The following is a 23,200-nucleotide window of genomic DNA, read 5'->3' on the forward strand; positions in this document are numbered from 1 at the left end:
AAAACTATGCCTAATATGGACGTTCAGGTCATTTTTTAAAGTAATTAATATGGCCAATTAAGAGCTAAAATGTTCTAACTCGAAAATGTCGTCAAATGCATTGCGCATCGCGTCTGCCATCTAGTGGCCAAACCGTGCCAAATAATATGCCACTTTTTTTTTTTTTTTTGCAGTTTAGCTCCAACCCCAATCAAACAGACCTGAACAAGCTAATCGATGTCTGCAGGATTACTAGAAAGCTACAACCAGTTGAATTTGATCAAGGTTGAAGCTAAACTGAAAAGTGGACCAGCTAGGGCTGAGAAACCGAGCTAGAGTTATATGAAATACAAATAATACGCAGGTAAGATTGACAATCAGCATGTGACATTAGGCCCTGATGTGCTCGAAATAATAATTTTCCCTACTGATAATAATAAAAAGTCTCACTGTGTGATTTTCTCTTCAATGACTCCTCGATGTCCAGTTATTAACGTTATTTAGATGTAAATTATTGTCCAGACAGCTGCTGAGGCAACGCGGCGATCTCACGTGTTCAGGATGGACCAATCACTGGTGCTTGCGATAACTGGATTACAATTTTATTATTATTTTATTATTATTATTATTATTACTACACCATGAATATGAACTAAAATGCGCTTTTACATACTATCTCTGTATTTAAAAATGTATTTAGTTGCCACTTGTAGTGAACACATCTTTCATACACTAGTACACTCAAGTGTACTACAAGTGGTAACTAAATGTTAAAAGTGCATTTGAGTTCATATTCATGGCGTCCCGAAACAGACACAGTTGAGTACACTTTAAGTACAAGTACACTTTTTTTCACCTGGGTTTATAAAGTATAAAATGCTGAAAACAAAGACGTGTTGTTGGTTAAGGATGTAAACACACTCAAATAATGTGGTTTTAAAGAATCTGAAAACAGTAAGTAGACAGTTTTTTTTGTTTTGTTTCCATATATTGCATATTCATCCCCAAAGGACTCATGATTCAGCATCAAACATCTATACAAGACAGGCAGTCTATGTATCTCAAATAAACACAGGTAAATCTGAGCCAAGTTTCCAGTGAGAGAGGGAACTACCATCTGTACTGTGATTTAACTGCACCGTACGTCATGTGCCACAAAGCAGGAAAAATAAAAATGTACAGTTGTACTAAAAATACTTTACAGCCCAAAATGGGATGTATTCCAGTTTAAGGAACCCCAGAAGTTAAGTAAACATTGTCTCAGTCACTGTCAAACAAAATGGAGCTGCTCGCCCTTCCCTGAATCACTGCGTTTAAGCTTCAGTCCGGACAGAACATTTTGGGCCATTGTCTCCTCCGTCGGGCGCCTCCTCAAGGATCGGATCAGGCGCTCTCTCCCCCCCAGGGTGTTGTTGGATTGGTTGGTATTTCGTTTTCCCATTTGTCCCACATGTTCTTTAAATGAAGAAGCTACAGCTTTAACCCCCTCATCCGATACAGTCCTTTTTACCCCTGCATGAGGTGCAGTCTGAGTCTCAGGGGTGTATGCAATCCTACTCTGCGGGACGGGGGTCTCGTGTAATCGGCAGTGAGTTTTTATTGGGTTCTCAGGCTCGGGAGAGGAGCTGCGACTGCTGTCTGCGCTTCTTGACACAAGTCCTTCCCTGCTCCCAGAATCGTCCTCGTCCCGTGACTGAGAGCCTGCTTTGCGTAATTGCGCTCCTGCCGAACCCTGCCTGTGGTACTTCACTGGCTGCCTGCTGAAGTGAGCCCTCGACTGAGTTTGTAATTGACTTTCTGCAGCCTGCTCCAAATGCACCTGAGGAGATGCTGTTGCCCTCATAGCCAGGACTAGAAGAGATACAGATAAAAACCAGACATTTATTAACAACTATATCATAAACAAAACTTTTTGTTTTCATAATTAAAGATTATATATATAGGCCCAGTTTATAATCAAAATGCTTTTGAAAAATGTCACACGTCGAATATTCGAGCATCTTATAGTAGTCAAAAGTTTGACTGAAATAGATTTGCTTATGACAGCAGGAAGGAAATTATTGGCAATGCTACAAAAACACAGCAAATAGTTTGCGCAAGCAGCCAGCTGATATTGAGCGTCAATGTCTTTTAAAGCCCGCCTACCTGCTCTCTCAATGGCTTCTGGGCTCAGCTGGTCCATTGCTTCATTGGATGATGACTTGTCAGAAATATAACCCTCACTTGATTCTCTCTTGATAGTGCGATTCTGTTAAAATGATAAAAATTCTGAATATACGTTGACTTGAGAGCCAACAAGGCAGAAGGATCATTCAGATTTTTACATTACTGTAATGTTATAATATTTTAGTATTTTAGTATTATTGTGTAAATAAAGTCTCAGTGAATTTAAGATTTCTGGTTAAAACTTGTTACATACATTATCGTTTAAAAGTTTGGGGTGAGTAAGAAGTCACTTTTATTCAGAAAGGATGCATTTAATTAATTAAAAGTGACTGTAAAGACATTTATAATGTTACAAAAAAAATTCCATTTCAAATTAATGCTGTTCATTTGTGCTTTTTATTCATTGAAGAATCAAAGAATTAAAAAATGTATCATGGTTTCCAAAAACAAAAAATATGAAGCAGCACAACTGTTTTCAACATTGCTAATAATAATAAATGTTTTTTGAGCAGCAAATCAGCATATTAGTATGATTTCTGAAGGATCATGTGAGACTGAAGACTGGAGTAATGATGCTGAAAATTCAGATTTACATCACAGGAATAAATTACATTTTAAAACATATTCAATTAGAAAAGTTATTTTAAACTGCAATAATATTTCACAATAGTACTGATTTTACTGTATTTTTGATCAAATAAATGCAGTTTCGGTGAGACTTCATTCATTTTTCTTTTTTGAATGGTAATCTTGTTATGTCAGTTTTACAGCATTAGAATTCTTGCATAAAGATTTATTATATCATATATATGCAGGTCAGTGTTGATAAAATATGCTGGTTTCGTTCTATGGTATTTGTGAGAAACCATTTGCAGCTAACTAAATCTTAACGTGTGGAAAACGTTGACCTTCTGAACCTCTGTTTTGGTTCTCGCTAATGAGAAATTCTTAGATGGTTAAACTGTTCCAGTTAGAGAAGACTAGTCTAATAGCATAACTATTAGCATCCTCCAGGCTTTCCTGTAGTAAACAACTCGGTGAGGAGCTAAAGCAGAGTGCGACAGAGGTAAGGCTCTAACATAAGCACAAGCACACAGGCAAGCAAAAGTAATCTTCACAGAATAAGCGTTTAATCCCTCCAGGTCTTTCCACGGGCACGGCGGGACAATTAAGGCCCAAGCGGTGCAAGACAGGCTCAAGCAGATCAAGATGAACTCTTCGCCCGCATGAGCATGTCCACCTGAGGTGAGCTTTTAGCATCGTCATGACAACAGCCAGCTTAAAGCACGGCCTGCGATTGTGTGAAATCAAGTACTTATTGCCTACCTCCAGAGAGCGTGGACGTTCCCTGCCCGCGGCTTCAGGGTCCTGAGAGGAACTGCTGGCAGGAGACAAGGGACACGAGGCTCTGGGAGGGGTGTCTGGGAGGGGTGCCGTGGGAGGCGGTGGAGGAGGTGTGCTGGATCTTGTTGCGGGACCGAATATGTGGTCATAGTGTGAGATCATGAACTCCACGAGAAGAGCCTGATAGCTGGTTTCCAGCAGAGCGATCATCGACACATCTCCTGACACCAGGGGCCGCAGGAGAGTGGGGCCAAACACAATGCCCAGGTTTCCTGGAGACATCTTGTTGTCCTCGTAATGTTCTGCGACCCTGAAGAGAAGAAAGTGATGAATTAGTAGGCAACTATGGTAACACTTTATTTTAGGGTCTCTTAACTAGTTGCTTATTAGCATGCATATTACTAGAATATTAGCCATTTATTAGTACTAATTAAGCACATATTAATGCCTTATTCTACATGACCTTATTCTACATCCCTAATCCTATCCAATACCTAAATTTAACAGCTACCTTACTAACTATTAATAAGCAGCAAATTAGGAATATTGAGGGAAAAGTCGTAGTCAATAGTGAATAAGTGTTCCCTATTCTAAAGTGTTACCGGAATTACTTTATTTAAACAAGTGGCAGCTTTACAGTTTTTTTCAGTAGCCCCTCACTGCAGAACACAAGATCCAGGGGGCGTGGTTGGATCCACATCTAGGGGGTGGAGATTGGTTGGTTTAGGTATATGTAAGGTGGGAGGAGTTGGATCTGAATCCAACCACGCCCCCTGGATCTTGTGTTCTGCAGTGAGGACCATCTCGTTTTTTTACACACTTGCTAGGGCCCATTTCTCAATACTTGGGTTACTTTTTTTTTTACACGATAAGCACAACAGCAGTCCAGATGGGCTAAACTGCTCATTTTCCATTGCTTTGGCATAAAATGCACTCAATGACTACTTCTTCCAAATTACATGAATCCTTTTGTCACTCAAACACTATCACAACCAAAACTATATGTACTTAATCACAGGCCAATCTGAACATGTTTATTTTACATTCTCTTTTTGACCTAACATGAATAAAACGGTAATTTGCTACACTTTTAGAGTAATACCATATTGAAATATATTCGAAATTCAATAAATTAAATACTATCAAAACAATTGCATGTAGCTAAATTAGTGTTATTTTAATATCATTGAGATACTATTATAGTTTTTATTCATATTGTAAATTAGTTTTTATTAGTGCTGTTTACATAATATATGTGTGTATATACTATATATATATAATATATATATATATATATATATATATATACATACATACATAATATTATGTATATACAAACACACACACATACAATATATATTTTGAAAATATTTGCATGTATATATTTATTCATATAATTTATATTATATATAAATATATTTAATATATAAACAACATTTTTTGTAAATATATACATGCATGTGTGTGTATTTGTATATACATAATAAATATAGACAGTACACACACATATATTATGTAAACAAAAACTTTTATTTTGGGTGCAATTACTCGCGATTTATTGTTTGACAGCACTAGTTTTTATTAGTATAATTTCTGTTTTCATTTTAATTTTAGTTACATTTTTTAGTAACTTTGTTGCGTTTTTGTCATTTTATTAGTTAAAAAAACATAAAAAAACAACAACAAAAAAGAAATGTTGCTTTTGTAACTAGCTGAAATAATTTTAAGTTTCTTTTATATATTTTCATTAATGTTATTTATGACGATCTTTGCTAGTGTTCAAAAGAATTAACTGATTTGAGAGACACATATTTTGCTAATTTTAGTGCATTTTGGATGTGAAATTTCCTGCTGTGCCAAGCTGGCTTCAAGTTGGTTAGGAGAACTGTGCAAAGAGATTTGAAAAAGTGACCTAAATATTGAGAAATGGGCCCCAGAAAACACTGTAATGTGATTTCACACAGTATGGTACCTGTTCAAGTGGGCAATCATGTGCTGCACTGTGTTGTAGTTACACAGAGGCAGTCGTCCGATGAGCTCTCTGAGTTTGACCACAATACTCGTCACAATCCCAGCAGTCTCGGCAGCAAGGTCCTTTTCACTAAGCCTCTGAATCTCCTTACCCACATTGATGAAGTTGTTGTAAAGGTCAAAGGTGAGTAACGGCTCTGGAAGCTGTGAAAGAGGAAGACGGGGTGTTGCGTTATATGATTTAAGCAGGGTCGTAACCCCAATAGACATTGAGGACAAGCTCCCAACTAAATAGAAATGGTAAAATTGGCCCCCCTCAACATGAGATATTATTGATGCTGCTCTGCATTACATATGCATCATGTAATTGGTCTGAATCATGTAAATGTTCAAGACATGGTTACAGCCTTGGTTTTAGGTAATGAGAAAGTTTACCTCTTTGAAGAAATGCTTTAGTACGGAGGTGATGTCATGTGGTGAGAGGTCACCAAGGTCAACTTGGTCTTTCTGGATTTCAAAAGCCTGACATAATTTCAGAATGCGAGGTTTGGATCCACTGATTCTGTAAACTCCCTAGATATAGAGGAAAGAACAAGAGACTGAAGACAACTAGATGATTTCATTGTCTGAAGAAAGTGTGAGTGGTGTTTGCCCGCGCAAAACTTGCCGTTATGATGCTAGGGTGTATGACGCAGTTACTCAAATATTCGGAGAGGCCTGCAACTGCTCTGCACACCACACAACTTTTAAAGTCGTGACAGATTTTAAAACACTAGGTGACTTTGTAAATGTTTACAGAGGGTTACCGATTCTGATTCTGAAAACCAATGCACAGAACCAAGTCCTGTCCTACATCTTTTTTGATAATCAGATACTTATCAATACAATACAACCGCATACATACATGGAAGAAAAGATCAGTCGCTACTTTTATTTCATTGTGACTTTATCAAGCACCATTATCTCTTCATAACATCACAAGATCCATGTACCGAGTTCCACTTCCTACCTGGACTCCGAGAGCCCTGTTCTCAATTTCTTCTGTGCAGCGCAGGACAACGAAAGGCACAGAGTCTTGGCTCTCTCTGGGCAGCAGGGACAACTCCATCCCAAAGATGAAGCCTCTCCTGTGCTCACACTCCATCTGGCACACCTCCAGGCACTTCCTGTGGACTGCAAGGCCACACTGGCAAGAGAGGAGCAGCTGTCAGTCCGCCATATTCTGACCAGTGCACAGTGAGATAAGGAGTGGCTCTTTTCTTTTATGAACTAGTCATTTAGCTGCTTAGTCATATCCAGCTACTTATAGTACATCACCAGAAGTAAACTGAGGTTAAATGTCTAAACAATAGAGCACAGTATTTGGGTTCCCCAAGTAAAAATAACATTCATTTAAACATCAATAACATTCATTTTCTATCTAAATAGAAAAACAGGTTTTTAAGGACAATTTAAAAACCTGTCAACAGACCTGCCATTAGTTCTGAGATTGTTATTTAATGGTATGATTCTGTAGAAACTTCAAGATTTCATCTTCAGTTTCAAATGTAATTTATTTTATTTATTCAGATTTTTGACTACACTACCCATAATCCACCCAAATGACCTCCCACTCCCATAAAGCACTGTTTAGTACACTTAAAAAAAAAAAAAAAGAAATATTGCTGTACATATATAGTGAAAATAAATATACTAAAATGTATTTGAAATACATTTATTTTGTGCTAAGTACACTACAAATACATTTCCATATTTATGTGCTTAATAAAAATACCCTGCAATTGTATTTTTGGTATACTGAACTGGTAAATTTAAGTCTGCTAAATTGGAACAACTAATTTTGTAATGAATGCACTTTGTGCACATTGTGGGAAAGTAGTGCTAAAGTCCAACTAAAGATATAATAAGGCATATTTGATTGTGCTAACGTGGAACTACTGCAAGTATACTTCAGGTACACTTTAAATATATTGCATTTATTATACAGAGATCATACAGTCCTTATTAATAGTGATATTAAAACACATTTTAGGCATAATATTAAGAACTTTGCATTGTGCAATAAAGAAATACAATAAATAAAGTTTAATTACACTTTTATATCAGTAAGTCTCAAGTGATATGTCAATAAATATGTTAATGCATTTGAAGTATACTTAGTATGAATATATGTATTTTAAATAAATTATGGCATAGCTTTTTCCAAATATATTGTATTTGATAACAGTGACTTACAATCTATCTATATTGTATATTCAAATCTATATTGTACTGTAGTTTCATTTGAAAGAAAGTAGATTTTAGCGTACTTTAAACTTTAAACTGAATCTAATGGTTTCAGACACTTAACTGTATGTTTTTTACAATTCAATTAAAATGTATTATATTTTCTAATGTTATTGTATATTGCAATGCATAATTTGTATTAAATGCAATTAGGTGAAATTTAGAGTGCTTTTTTGACCCACTGCAGTATGATTTATTTATAATTTCAGAATTACATCTACTGTCTTTGAAATATGGTTAAAGTGTACTGTCTTCAATTCTCTGCTTAGATGTTTAACCAAAAAGCTACACACATTTTTCTGACACTCACCTCTTCGCACTCGATCCCATTGACCAGGATGTAATTGTCACATTGCTTACACTTGACCATCTTGCTCTTCATTTTTTTCAGTCTGTGGGTCAGTGCGGCACGTGACGCATTTCGTGGTTTGCATGTCATTCCGTTGCTGTCAGACAAACCCTCTTCGCTATCTGCACACACATGAAGAAGAGTCAACAACTGCACTGTCAGCCAAAGAAACGCAGAAAGTGTAAATGGTGAAAAGCATTTCACACCTGCTTCTTGCAGAGCGTCTTTCTCATCAAGATCATCTGAAGACATGGTTCCCGTGGAGGAGGCCTTGGGCAGCTTACGGTTCCCATAAGCTTCAGAGAGGAGACATATGACTAACCTATTTACAGATGGGACAGTTACTTCATAAGTTACAATAGATCTTCCCTACCTGGACTGGACAGTGATTCAAGACTTCCTCCGGTGCTGTCTCTGTCGCTGTGACCGGGATGTCCTGTACATCAACAAATCACACGAAAATGTTCAAGTGCACTTCATCTGGATGAGTTGTATGTAAGAAAATGTGTGAGAGGAGACATACGTCCATCTACTAAACTGCTGCTGTGTTTCAGTTCCTCTGGTAGCGCATATGAATCTTGTTGGTAACTTGGAGCAGTGCTTTGTTTACGTCGACCTGCTGGTGGGGATCTGTGAAATATACAAAAATCCAACTCGAATGATGTGGCTGCATTTGAAGTAAGCTTCAGTCGACTGAGATTACAGGCAATTCAGTTCTGTTCACAATAAGCTTCACTGGGCTTTAGCAACTGAGATTCATGCAGTTATGAAAGTGAAGCTGATGTCTGTTACAATGAAAAACCTAGCAAATCTAAAAAAAAACACAAACACTAAACAAATATATGTTTCCATGTTAAAGCGTTTTTTGGGGGGCTTTTTGGACATCTACAATGGCATAATTGAAGTACCTTGGTTTTTACCCAGGAGTTTTTCTTGGTTTCTTGAAAGCTTGCCTTCAATTATATTATATAATACACTATATTGCCAAAAGCATTGGGACACCCCTTTCTAATGAACAGGTTTGACTACTTTAGTAATTTCCATGAGTGCAAATCTTAATGTTTAAGCATATAATGATATTCTAGGGAATTGTGCCCTTCTAATTTTAATAGCAACAGTTTGGACGGGACCCTTTTCTATTCTAACACAACAATGCCTCTGTGTATAAGGCAAGGTTCAAAAAGTAATGATTGATTGAGTCAGTGTGGAAGAACTTGACTGGTCTGCAGAAAGCAGCTGAACACCTCTGGTGTGACTTTAAATGCAGACCTTGAGCCAAAAACTCTTCATCAAACACCAATGACTTGTACATACACTATATGGACAAAAGTATTGGGACACCCTCTTCTTTAGAACAGAAAAAGGCACTTCCAAAACTGTGGCAACAACGATGGAAACAATTCATGTATGTAAAAATTTTAACAGTCTTGGATGTGTCGAAAAAGTCATTGGTGTTTGGTGATGAAGTTCAAACGAATGACATTTATTGTTGGAATCAAATGGAATGTTGTCTTTACTGTCACTTTGGATTAATTGAATGCTTCCTTTCTTAATGAAAACATTAATTTCTTTAAACAAATAAAAATCTTACTGACTTCCTGCAACCTACAAGTTAGACTCCAGTGTCCTCCAGTCCTTACCTCTTGTTTTGGGGAATGAATTCCTGAAATGTGAAGTTCTGGAGAGGTTGTTCAGACAGGTGCTTTCCCAGGATGTAGTGCAGGTAGGGTTCACCTGGATCACAGGGCCTGCAAGTCAGCTCTAAGTTCTGGTAGCCCAGAGGAACCGGCTCAGTCTGCTGCCGCTGGTAATAAAACATGTTCACCGTTGCCTGACAGAAGAATAAGACAAAGACAGCTGTTTCTATGGTTGCTGCTAGTGTATGTATTCTGAGGGGTTACTTAACAGTGCAAACCAAAAGAGCCCACTCCCTATCTATAGTAGAAGATTACTTTTCATTTTAAGGTGTCTCGAAAGGTGAACCAACCTCTTTTAGCACAGTGTCTCCTTGACAGATGAGCTTGCGAATGTGGACAATGATTTTGCGCTTCACCTTCTCCAGCTCTTTCTGATGGTTGTTCGCTTCACACACACACTGCCTGTACAGCATCTCAGTCTCTGTAACCTGCACAGTGACAAAGCATAGTGATAAAATATCATAGTGAAGAGATGATAATTAACATAATTCATATTTACACGTTGAAGAAATACTCCTAAATAGTCTTAATGAAATGTTTCAAATACATTGACGATAATAATCTTTTCTTTTCTTTTTTTAGAACTATCATATTTAATTAATTAAAGGGGTCATATGATGCTATTTTAAAGATCATTATTTGGTGTATTTGGTGTAACAGAATATGCTGACATGCTTTAATGTTCAAAAAACACATTATTTTTCAAATACTGTACATTATTGTAGGTCCTCTATGCCCCGCCTCTCTCAAAGGAAAACTTGAAATCGCATCATATGACCCCTTTAAGGGAAAGCATTTTATAATCTCACATAAATATTTTGCGCACAGTATGTTTGCTTGAAATTGAAATATATAAACTGAGACAGCAGTTATTGAGAAAGCCTATTGTTTTTGTAGTTTTGTGTTGATGTGAAATGATAGAGCGAGCCGTATACTCAAGATGACCTTTGTTTGGGCGTCATCTCTGGACTTCCTCCTCTTGTCCAGGGTTTTGTAACCTCCTGTCTCCTCTTCAGCTTTGGCCGTCATGGCTTTGGCCTTCTCCAGCTCCTCACAGCGCTGCAGGTATTGCTGTCTTGCTCTCTTCAGCGCAGACACCGCATCATTCTAATGCACATAACATTATCAGTCACATTACTGGAATAGCTGACCACATCAAATACACATACATTACCAACCACAGCACTATGAACTGACCATCCTCTTCTGCTCTTTAGACCACTGCTCTTTGAATTCCCGTCGCCACTTGTCGATTTCGTTCCTCTTGGCCGAGAGAGCCTGTGGGATAGATAGAAGAATCGCACAAGTTAGATATTAGGTTTCAGATTTCTTGCATTTGATATAAAGATTGTTTGGATGGATGGAGCACCTGGTAGCAGCGCTGTTGAATGAGTTCAGCAGTTTGTTTGGCGGATGTGCTGCTTTTGATATCATGTTCCAGCGCTTGTGTGTAGATGTTCTGCAGAGGCATCATGTCCTGTGGAGTGCGTCCAAACACATGCATTAAGACTGACAGCAAACAGTGTGTTCTTTACGCAGCAGGACAACAGAACAGTTACATTACGGTGTTTGTTCAGGGTACAAGGGTTTATTAAATTGCATTCTCTTTTTGTTACATGAAAGTCACATTAAAGTCTTTTAACTTTGATTTCTTTCTTTCTATCATCATTTATTTATTATCAATCCTTTATCATTTATTTATGCTTTTACTTTTATGTATATATATTTTTTTTTCTGTGAAAGACTTATAGTTTAAAAATCCATAATAAAAACATGAATTATTGCATGTTTAAAACTATGGTGATCTAAACAAAGTATGAAATACAATTATAAATCTTTTTAATGTTTATTAATATTAAAATTGTGTTGTATATATTTTCAATGATGACTGCTATTGTAGTTGTAGTGTCATTTCCATGACAATTTTCTCATAATTTTTACCCAAAGAGACAACAGTGTCAGAATAAATGAAATATGACGTGAAGAAATCAACGTAAATGTCAATTGTCTTGAATCGCAAGTTTTCTGAAATGTCATGTTTAAATATGCTAATTATGCATTATCTAATTAAATACACACTAATTTACATATGTTTCCATTATATACCTTCAGAAATCTAAACATCGGATAAAGCCAGGTTTATTCTGGTTTCATTTTGTTTTAATGCAGAGTTAAAAGTTTTTACAGAGTGGATTTGTGATATTTCTTTCTCAGAAAATGTTGTCAACAGCCAGAAGAAAAAACACATTCACACTGTTTTTAGGAATAAATTAAAATATAAATTAAAATTAAAATATAAATCAGGCAAGAGGTTGTATTGTTATTGTTATATGCAGACACAAATACATACATTTAATAAAATAAAATCTGAAATGTGTATTTTGGATGCTTTAGGCACTAGTCTGAAAGAAGTCAATTTATGAAAGCAAAATAGCCTAAAATCTCAAAACTGAGAAGTGCCTGGAGTGCCTTTCCACAAACAAAATATAATTTAATAGTGTGTATTTAGCATACATAAAATGCTAACTATAAAATCAGCCTTAGCAATACAAAGGAGTCAGCAATTTTATTCCCAACAGTTGTTAAATGTTATTTCTACCACTATTATTTCCATCACATGCTATGGATGCTATGCAATGTTGTGCAAATTTTCATGCCTTTCAATTAAAGAAAAATAATAATAATTCTCCTGCATGCATGTAAATACACTGTTTAGTATTGTTTGTAGAAAAAGTAATAAACTAGTTTATTAGTTAAAGTAGTTAAATTAGTTAAAGAAACTCTTTACACATTTTGTGTAGACACACATATTTTTACCTGTTGAGCAACACATGACTTGGCTGCATCTGCTGCTCTCATAATACTCTTTGCAAACTCTTGCTCTGTAAACAAACAACATGAGTTTCATAATCACATAATGCACCGAATCATAATGCCAGAAGACAGAGGTGAATGGAAAATACGATTGACCGATAGAAATAGTTTGCATCTGTATCGATGTGCACAGAACAGAGTGTTTCGAAACATCAATACAACTGTGAGCGGATATTAGGTGACATAACTGTATCGGGCCATAACCCATTAGCATTACAGCTCAATGGAAAATAGGATATTCATCATCACTGATTCCAGGAATACCACACCGACTCACATGTTTTACAGTGGTAATGTACTTTATGCTTTCCCTGTTCTGTTCATTCATTATTATTGACGCGTAGCCTTGGCTCCGTTTCATATTTTGAGCTTAAGTACTATCTCTTTTTGCTCTGGTTATACATCACACTATAGGTTATAGCAATACAATATTTCAGCTACAGGTTATAACTGGCTTGTATGCTGACACATACAACCTCTTCATTCTCCTGCTGTGGCCCTAAAAATTGGCTAGTAGTTTGTCTCAGTGTTGGGTGTAAGGCATTAGTCTCTTTTAGGAACCTATCAGTAACCTTCCACTAGATGGCGCTGTGAAGGATGACGTGTTAAAGGTTACTTCATCCTATTAAAGGTGTTGTTTCATATTCTCTCAGAGATCCAAATGTAGACTCTTATTCTGTTTCCAGGAAGAAGTCTCTCAGCATTTAGACAGAAATGATCTGTAATTACTGGCAAACAAATCTAACCTAAACATAATGTGTCAGCACATTGAAAACATGAGTTTAGTTTGTTTTCTATATTTATCTGACAGTTAGTGGATGTGTTCCTGCGACTATCTGACAGAAATTCACGCAAGCAAAGACTAAATTTAAAACACTCACCCAAGCTGATTCTTTTGTCCATCCAGGTCAGCAGATCTTTGGCATAACGGCACCACATTTTGGCGTACTGCAGGGCGAGCTCCACGCCACCCTCGCAGCGACACAGGGTCAGGTCGGCATCCTGGGCTGAGGGGGAATACATCAGCATCAATGGACCGTGTGCATGCTTTACTCTGTAAGCTAAACCCAGCTCGGGACTGGAAGAAGCTTGTCCTCAACCAGCTTTAATGATCCTGTCGGCTGTTACTATACAGGATAAATCTCCTGTATCTTCAAAGGAAGTAAAGGCAAAGCTTTGGAAAGCGCTGAGTTGCGGTACATGCCCAAAATTGGCATCACAACAAAGACTGCTGCCAAAAAAAAGCAACTTAATTGTTAAAAACAATGCAGTAAGCCATCATTCTCCAAATGTCTGTTATAGATGCTATAAACAAGCACTGAATCATAACATCTGTGATAATCCAAGGAAAAAGTTGAATCCCTGCTACTCTCCGCCACAATATTCCGGATTGGTAATTCAATATCCATGCAAGATTTGTGTCTAGGGAACTCCTGAGCTCGCTCAGTAGTGTCCATGAGGCTTTAGGGCTCAGCAGTGAGTGTATGAGGATCTCACAGAGACCGAGACAGTTCACCCTCCCTCTGTCTGCTGTCTCCTCCCTGTCCATTAAATGCTAAACATCAGATCTGATCAAAACATCAGAACTAAAAACATGAAGTTTTTCCATCATCCTTCCAATTTGTGTTGGAGTGTCTCCATCCAACTTCTATCCTGCCATACTTCCTGTCTCATGTTAATGCATTTGTATGCATGTGTACATGTTTGGCACAGAGGGGAGGGGAACTAATACAGGACAGTAGCAGACTGTAGAGTGATGGTCTTTAGATTAGGGTGGGGTTGACTTCCTGATATAAGGATATCGGTATCATTACTTTATGCTCTCCTAAACACTCTTTCTCTCTTTTTGCTTCTCTAATAGTTATATATTGCATAAACAATTAAGCCTATTTTTTTTAAAGTGTTGTAAAAAATGTTTATTGTGACACTGCAAAACAATAACAGCCGATTCGCATTACTGTGATGCGTAAAAAAAATCTAATTATTATTAATGTGAAAATAATCTCATTGTCATTACTGATGTAAAAAAAATCTCACTCTCAATACCATAACGTGAAAAAAAATCTTTATTACTGTGATGTAAAAAAATGCTCATTGTCATTATCTTAATGTTAAAAAAAAAAATCTCATTCTCATTACCGTGATGCGCAAAAGTCTCATTCTCATTACCGTGATGAAAAAAAAAAAATCTCATTCTCATTACCGTGATCCGTAATTCATCTAATTCTTTTTACTCTAATGCAAAAAAAAAATTTCTGGTTATGCAACATGAAAAATCTCTCTCTTATTACTGTGATGTGAAAAATCAAATTTTCATTACCATGATGTGAAAAAATCTCTCATTACTGTGATGCGAAAAATCTCATTTTAATTACCATGATGCGAAAAAAAAAATCTAATTCTCATTACCATAATGCGGAAAAAAACTCATTGTCATTACCATGACATGAAAAATCTCTTTCTCATTACAGTGATGTGGGAAAAAAATCTCATTTTCATTACTGTGATATGCAATATTTTCTTTTTACACTGATGCAAAAAAAACAAAACTCATCCTCGTTACACTATGTGAAAAATCTCATTCTTATTACTGTGATGCAAAAAATCTCATTCTCATTACCGACACGTAATTAATCAAATACTTATAACCCTAATTTAAAAAAAAAAAACGTTATCGCAACATGAAAAATCTCATTCTCATTGTGATGTGAAACAAATCTCATTGTCACTGCCTTAATGTTAAAAAAAACACCTTCTCATTACTGTGACTTGAGAAATCTCATTCTCATTACCGTGATTCGCAAAATTCTCATTCTCATTGGTGTGATGTGAAAAATTTCATTTTCATCACTGTGATGCAAAAAATCGCATTCTCATTACCGTGCTCCATAATTCATCTAATTATTTTTACTCTGATGCAAAAAAACTATTTCTGGTTATGCAACATGAAAAATCTCTCTCTTATTACTGTGATGTGAAAAATCGTATTCTCATTACCATAATGCGGAAAATAATCTCATTCTCATTACTGTGATGCGAGAAATCTCATTTTCATTACCATGATGCCAAAAAAACCAAATCTAATTCTCATTACCATAATGCGAAAAAAAAACCTCATTGTCATTACCATGACATGAAAAATCTCTCTCATTACAGTGATGTGGGAAAAAAAATCTTATTTTCATTACTGTGATATGCAATCTTTTCTTTTTACTCTGATGCAAAAAAAACCTCAGCCTCGTTACACTATGTGAAAAATCTCATTCTTATTACTGTGATGCGAAAGATCAAATTCTTATTACTGTGACGCGTAATTAATCTAATACTAATAACCCTGATCCAAAAAAACATTACCACAACATGAAAAATCTCATTCTCATTGTGATGCGAAACAAATCTCTTTGTCACTGCCTTAATGTTAAAAAACCTCCTTCTCATTACTGTGACATGAGAAATCTAATTCTCATTACTGTGATGCAGAAAAAGGCTAAATAATTATGATACATTATTTAATTTGTAAAGAAAAATATAATTTCTTCTACTTCTTATTCTTTCTTTTGATACTGGGGTGAATTATGTCAACTTCATTGTGAGATTAAACCACATGCTAGTCAATCCAGCAATTTGTTAATTAACAATTTAAAATGAATATATATATGATTTAATAAGATGTTTAATTGGATACAAGACAATAAACTCACAGTTTTACCCAGAGAAGTCATGAAAAGTCTCTGTTTAGCCAGTCCTTTAGGCTGATCAGGTCTCACAGTGGGGGTTTGAACTAGGCTAAGAATATACGATTGATACTGCTGTCTGTCTCAGGTGTGAGTAATGAAGGTGAGGTGCTTTGTGAGTACCAGCCAAGGTATCATCTCGAAGGTCACTGTGCGGATGCTTTATTTAAACTTTGAGTGTTAACGTAATCCCTAATCTCAGCTAGCAAACAGCTATATGCTCACAGGACAAGCAGATCTAGCCAAGGTAGCAGCCAAGGGAGATGACGTCAATATATAGCTATTTAATATTCACCTAATCAAAATAATCTCATTTTATCTTTGGTTACAACTCTCTTCTTCATAATTTATAGTTCATATGTACCAACTCTAATTTTATATAAAGATTGCAGTTCTAAAGCTAACATGCTATCCTAAACTATCCTATCTTTCTACAGTTTTCGGAGAGATGGATCAGCGGGAAAAACAGAGAGCAGCTGTCTGCTACTTTAATCTGTGCTCTAACCCCCGTCCGGTGCTAATCTTGTTAGCGAGGGGCAATTAGTCCATGTGGCTAATTACACGTAAACAGTGCAGGTTGAAGAAGAGAGATTAAGTGGTGTGACGTGATGCCTCCGGGCCTGATCAGTCACTCTCTTTGCTTTGCTCCTCTCAGATATCAGTCATTGCTGTCTATGTCCAAATGATGGACAAGACCATGTTGAATCAATCAACCACCATGAACCCGGCTGGATGTATGATCTTCATTCTAATATTTTTGAGAGTACAAACAAAACTGTTCATTGCAAATCTCATTAATCCTTCACCCTGTTAGTCTTCCTCCAAATGTCCAGCAAGCAAACGCCCATACACAACGATCTTAAAAAGAATTACCGGTTACAGCTCCGTCTTTTTCCTCCTCGTCACGGCAGCTCTTCAACGACTCCACATCTTCACCCTGAAAAACACACACAGCTTTTAATATTCACATTGCTTGAGAGAGATTGTTGAACCCAAAAGTATCATGAAATAGGAGTACGGCGAGTATATGAGAAAAAGAGTGGGAACAATAATTCATCAATCATGTCTCACTGTAATATCATCCAGATCAGCGTTCAGTGTGGTGTCTGCTGAAGTGTCTGTTAAAGACAGTGAGTCTGCTTCTAGTAGCAGCTCATCCACAGTCCTGAGAAATCAAATCAACCGACACAAACATATTAAAAATGAAGCGTACTTCTCACAGAGCCAAAACAGAGCCGATCTTTCATTTATTCAAACTATTTTTATGCTCTTAAAAATAAAGGTTCTTTATCGTCATCTACGGTTCCATGAAGAGCCTTTATCATCCATGGAATCGTTCCATTACACAAAAGGTTCTTTATAGTCGAAAAAGACTATTTTGATTATTAAAATGTGCTTCAAAGTAAGAAATAAATGGTTCTTTTAAGAACTCTTGACAACAAGGTTCTTTGAGGGACCCAAAATTATTGTTCTCTGCAAAAAAAAAAAACTCTTTTGGAACCTTTATTTTTAAGACTGATATTTCATGGCAAAGTGTAAAGGCCTACGTACGAGCATGTTAATGACAGATCCAAGTTAGCGTCAAAATCGCGTAATATCTCACTGTAACGCTTGGTTTCTGAGTGTCGGACTGGGGTACCACCATCTGAAACAGAAGAATAAGACAGGTCATGATGCCGCATATGATCTTTTAAAATGAAAATCTGATTATAAAAAAAGTGGGTTACATTTTATTTTAAGGTGTCCTTGTTACAGTGTAATTATACATATAAGTACTGAGTAATATTAATTAACTACATGTAGTTACTATAGGGTTAGGATGAGGGTTTGGTTTAGGGTTAGTTGCATGTAATCAGTGTTGGGGAAAGTTACTTTTAAAAGTAATGCATTACAATATTTCGTTACTCCACCCCCAACACTGCATGTAATTATGCATAATTTATTGTTATTATAATAGTAAGTACGTGTAACATGCATAACAAGGACACCTTACAATAAAGTGTTACCAAAAACCTATGTTCATATGATAGATGCATGCAAGTACAGGTTAGCCCACCTGCTGGTTATTTCTGCCTGGCACACCTCCGCCAGTGGTGCGTATAATAACAATATAATTACATTTATTTAATCATTTTTTTGGGATTATTGACATTATTAACTTTTTTTCCCCCCATGATACAAGGAAAACACATACAATAACCAACAGTAAAACAAAAACATTAATATTAATACTGTTACAAACTGAAATTGTATGCCATTAATACTAAAAACAAAATTCTTTAATTTTCTAAATGTTTTTTCTTTCTTTCCCCATTTTAACTATACACAACATGGGGTGCAAATAATAACTTAATTCCTAAAGGAACTACTGAACCTTAAAGATAATTTGCTGTTTAATAAAAGTCTGATTGTATAGATGTAATCTATTCAGTCAGTTTACTATTAGTCAATTTATTACGGTCAATTTACTTTTATCTTGGTGTTTAAAGAGAAAGTCCTTCAATCAAATATATATTGTGTAATATCTACCCATTCCTCAACCGAAAGTGGTCTTTAACCGTTTTCTTGTAGCTGCCAGGAGAATCAATATCAGTTTCTGTGTTGTAGTTTTGATATTATGAAAAAAATGTCAATTTAATGTAATATGTGTAACATGGACAGTGTAATGTAAAACAAGTATGATAACACTTCTTTGAGAAAATGGTTGTTGATTGAGGTTAAAGTACATGAACTTTTGTGTGAACACTTGCAGGAACTGGAACTTAAAAGTAGAGTAAAAACAATTAATGACTTGATGACATGTGCAATTGACATCAGGACAGGAAGTCGCACAGCTAAAGTTCACACAAACATTTGACAAATGCAGTAAAGATAAAGCAGCAAGACTAATCTGCACAATAATATTAATAGCTTTTTGCACAAATCATTTTATTGCATATTCTAAAGCTAGTAAGTTACTCATCTAAAGTTCACACATGCTTTTCTGAGTTTTTACTTAACATGAACTCTCTGAATCCTTGAATTGCTGCAATGCTGTAAATGTGGCTCTGAACATGCAAAGTGCCACACTAATGCGGCACTAACAAAGAAAGTGTCACAGTCAATCTCTCTCTCTCTCTCTTTTTCTCTGACATGCTCCATTTAGATCAACCGCATCCTGTCTAGGTTTGGTAACATGCTCTGCTACAGGGACAATAAGGACTTGTTTTTGGTGAAGAGATTAGTTCAGATGTATGGAATAAGATTTTTCTCTTCATCTCCATTTTGTTTAACAAAAATCACCCACCGGATGTGAAAGTCATTTCATGGATGGCACTGCGGTTATGCTGTCAGTTGACACGTTGTGCTGCTGTTAGTTGTTACACAGAATGTTTAAATGTTCATTCTGATAATTGTTTCAAACGGTTAATGTTAAATGACATGTGACACTTAAAGCGGTTCAAACGAGAAGCGCTGCATCCATCACAAATTATTTGAAACCAGTGCATGTGACTTCCTCCCACTGAGAGTTTATTGAGGTTTATTTCCACATCCTGGACTTAATCCAGTTATACGTTTTATGAGAATTTTTTATTTAAAAAAATAATACTAAATTACAAAACAAACAAAATTAATTAAAAAAAAATTCCAATACACAGTTCCAAATAAAAATAAAAAATGTTGTGTGCAAAATTTACTTTTTTTTTTTTTATTACATGTGGAAAGTAGTCATAAGTCACCCCAAGATGTGGTAATTTTGCACATTTGTCAAAACGTCCCACACATGAAACCTTCCTTGCCATGTTGTACAAAGGCAAAATGGACAAGACAGGAAGTGCTCTGATCATGCACTGATCATTGCATGCAACACAAACACACAAGCACGCACATGCAAAGAAAGAGAACAAAAGCCAGACATACACACGTGCAGCTCAAAGCTGTGGCTAGATTGGCTACAACATTAAACACACTCTCCTCAAAGTCTGATGTAACTCACCCTGAACCTTTGGTTGCCTCAACTGTGCAGTCTCTGCTGCCTCCTCCATCTAGTCCTCTCCTGATGAACCAGCAGCTCACAACAGACCGTGTTCGTGTTGTCATCCAGCAGTTAGTCCATCCACCCCAGCTGAAGATGATTCGGTCAGAATCATCACCTTTCACCGAACACTGACACAGGACATGAAGACTGTGTGGGTTTTGATAACTCTGCTCTCTCTTCTCTCGCAGCGCCACTTCTCTTCCTCTAAAGCGAAGGCTGGCCAATGCTCTTTCACCATCGTATGAGGAGGAAGTTTGCCTCACTATCACTCTCAGACACACCTAACACCCCCAACTTCTGCTAAGGCCTGAGATATTTCTGGTAATCTGTGGTAGTGTTTGTTGCAATGCTATTTTATTTGTGATTCTTTGTTTGTGGCCTATCAAAGGCTCTTGAATTTGGAACTACTTTATTTATGCTGCAACTTTCATTTATCTAACCTCTAACCACCATTTTATTCTGCATTTGCATCAAATGAATACCAGATAGGAACTTTTATGCAGTAAAAACCCTTGAATTAGCAATAAATCAGTCTGAAATCTTGCTATGGTATCCTCACAGCATTGCCCCCTGCTGGCTGATGGTGGTTGAGACACAGGAAGAGCAGTAAAGTGCTGACTCGGTGATGGCCGACTCATTGATTTTGAACAAAATCATCTCTGTTCTCCTCACATATAGACCTGCGGACATTAGTTTAGGAAGATAGCTTAATATGGTTTTGTATTTTGACATTTTCAATAAATATTTCAAGTGAATGTGCCAACACTAAGGATGCTCTTCGTGAACTGCGAACAACAAACCAACAACCCTGACGAATTTTTTCATTATATAAGATGCTAAACTTAAAGTCAGTCTTGCCGAAGTTCTACCAACACGTGAACCTTGCAACAAGGAGAAACGACACATTAAAACATGTGAAAAAACCCCACATGAAAACCACTTCTAAAACTTGCCAAAGCGGATGACAGTGTGGCCAGAAGATGCTTACTCAACACCTCAGGACTGCTTTAGGGACACAGACTGTAAAAAAAGTGGCAGCCACATAAAACGATAACACAGACCTTTAAGAATACACTAATGCAGTGACTGCCTATATCAAAAAGTCTATCGATGATATGACAGTCACTAATACGATCACCACACGTGCCAACCAGAAACCATGGCTGACAAAAAAAACACAGACCTGAGATTATGCATTCAGATCAGGAGATAAAGCAGCCCTAAAACTCCAAGAACCGGCCTGTCACGAGGCATCAGAAAGGCAAAACTATTTTCATAGTAAAAAGGATACAGTGCCCACAAACACACACCTTGCTCCACTGATCGGCCTTCCAGCATCCAGGTAATGATACTCTCTGAGATCACAACCCCATGGGATTGTGTGGAAAAAGCCCACAGCTTCAGAACGGGTCCTGTGCTGGAGTGCAAAACAGATTACTGAACTCTGAAACACATACTCACAATTACTCGTGCACTACTGTTCAAAAGTTTGGGGTCAATAAGATCAATACTTTTATTCAGCAAAGATGCATTAAAATGATCAGAAGTGACAGGAAAGACATTTACAATGTTACAAAAGTTTTCTATTTCACAAAAATGCTCAAAGAATGAGTTACCATAAACATTTAAACAGCACAACTGATTTCGACATATGTCGATAATAATAATAAATGTTTTAAATCAGCATATTAGAATGATTTCTGAAGGATCTTGAGACACTGAAGATTTGAGAAGTGATGCTAACAAATTCAGCTTTAACATCACAAGAATAAATGACATTTTAAACAATCAAATCGAAAATTTGAAAGTGCAATATTTCACAATAATACTGTTTTTACTGTATTTTTAACCAAATAAATGCAACTTTGGTGATGATCTTTCAAAAAATCTTACCTTACGGTAGCGTAAGTAACTCGTTTAGTTTTCTGGACTTCCTTATGTACAGGCCCCTTGATTTTCGTTCAAATTTAAAGTACTTAGTAACACAGGCAGGGCTTAAAGGTCACATATTGTACACCTTTCTAGAGTTTTATTTTAGGTTTTGATGTCCTTAAGAATATATATTTGCGGTATAAGTACCAAAAACCATTTCAATATATTTTTACAGCTCCTCTCTCAGGAGCTCTGCTGAGAACAGGTCGATTTTGGCCTGTCTAATTAATATTCATGAGCCTCTCTTCTGATTGGACTGTTGTGTTCTGAGTGACGCACGGCCAGGCCAACCACAGGTCAGCTAGCTGGAGGCAGCAATACAAAGGGGAAACTGGAGGCGGCCCATTCAAACCAGCGCAGATTCGGCTACATAAGGAGCTTAAAATATCTTGTTGTGATGTTGGGTGCCAGAATAGACGTAATACAGCCTCAAATTAGAAATTTGATCGCATATCTGCTGCCACTGCCAGACAAAAAACCGACGACAGCTGTGGTTAAACGTGATAAAACGAGCAGACTGGACAGAAACGAACGTCAAAAATGCTCGCGTTTGCAGTGCACACTTCTTATCAGAAAAGGTTCAATAAAGTATAGTCTTTTGTTGTTATGGGCGCGTCTACAGATTTCTTGCCATATGTCTATGTTTCTTGCATCTCATGACTATGTCGTGTATGAAATAATGTCTGTGTGCGCATGTGTGTAAAACAACAAACTGACGAATTATATATAATCATTTGTAATTGTATATACATTGTTGCAATTAATTGTGGCTGGAACAATAATGAAAGTGAAGTGAATGTGACGTGACATGTGGCCAAGTATGGTGACCCATACTAGGAATTAGTGCTTC

At 36.6% G+C, this 23,200-nt stretch overlaps 1 protein-coding gene across 1 annotated transcript; it reads right to left on the bottom strand.

Annotated features, from left to right (window-relative positions):
* Positions 1 to 882: 882 nt before the first annotated feature.
* LOC107672475 (GEM-interacting protein-like) lies at positions 883 to 20,622 on the bottom strand. Its single transcript, XM_016465678.1, has 21 exons — positions 20,377 to 20,622; positions 17,952 to 18,045; positions 17,472 to 17,565; positions 17,274 to 17,337; positions 13,548 to 13,673; positions 12,610 to 12,674; positions 11,162 to 11,269; positions 10,990 to 11,070; positions 10,738 to 10,899; positions 10,083 to 10,220; positions 9,736 to 9,926; positions 8,619 to 8,725; positions 8,469 to 8,531; positions 8,302 to 8,391; positions 8,057 to 8,217; positions 6,470 to 6,646; positions 5,896 to 6,033; positions 5,462 to 5,664; positions 3,472 to 3,799; positions 2,125 to 2,227; positions 883 to 1,830 (listed from the first exon to the last, which is right to left on the bottom strand). Exons 1-21 carry the CDS (start codon positions 20,423 to 20,425, stop codon positions 1,250 to 1,252), a joined length of 3,123 nt encoding a protein of 1,040 aa, XP_016321164.1. The 5' UTR covers positions 20,426 to 20,622; the 3' UTR covers positions 883 to 1,249.
* Between the last annotated feature and the right edge of the window lie 2,578 nt (positions 20,623 to 23,200).

Source organism: Sinocyclocheilus anshuiensis, unplaced genomic scaffold (assembly GCF_001515605.1).
Source record: "Sinocyclocheilus anshuiensis isolate Anshui unplaced genomic scaffold, SAMN03320099.WGS_v1.1 scaffold1430, whole genome shotgun sequence".
NCBI lineage: Eukaryota > Metazoa > Chordata > Actinopteri > Cypriniformes > Cyprinidae > Sinocyclocheilus > Sinocyclocheilus anshuiensis.

Excerpts from the sequence above, each read along its gene's own strand:
- LOC107672475 (XM_016465678.1), bottom strand. The coding sequence starts at position 20,425 with ATGGAGGAGGCAGCAGAGACTGCACAGTTGAGGCAACCAAAGGTTCAG. Across the intron at positions 10,221-10,737 it reads GAGATGACGCCCAAACAAAG|GTTACAGAGACTGAGATGCT; the intron begins GTCATCTTGAGT and ends GTCACTGTGCAG. Across the intron at positions 2,228-3,471 it reads AACGTCCACGCTCTCTGGAG|AATCGCACTATCAAGAGAGA; the intron begins GTAGGCAATAAG and ends TCATTTTAACAG.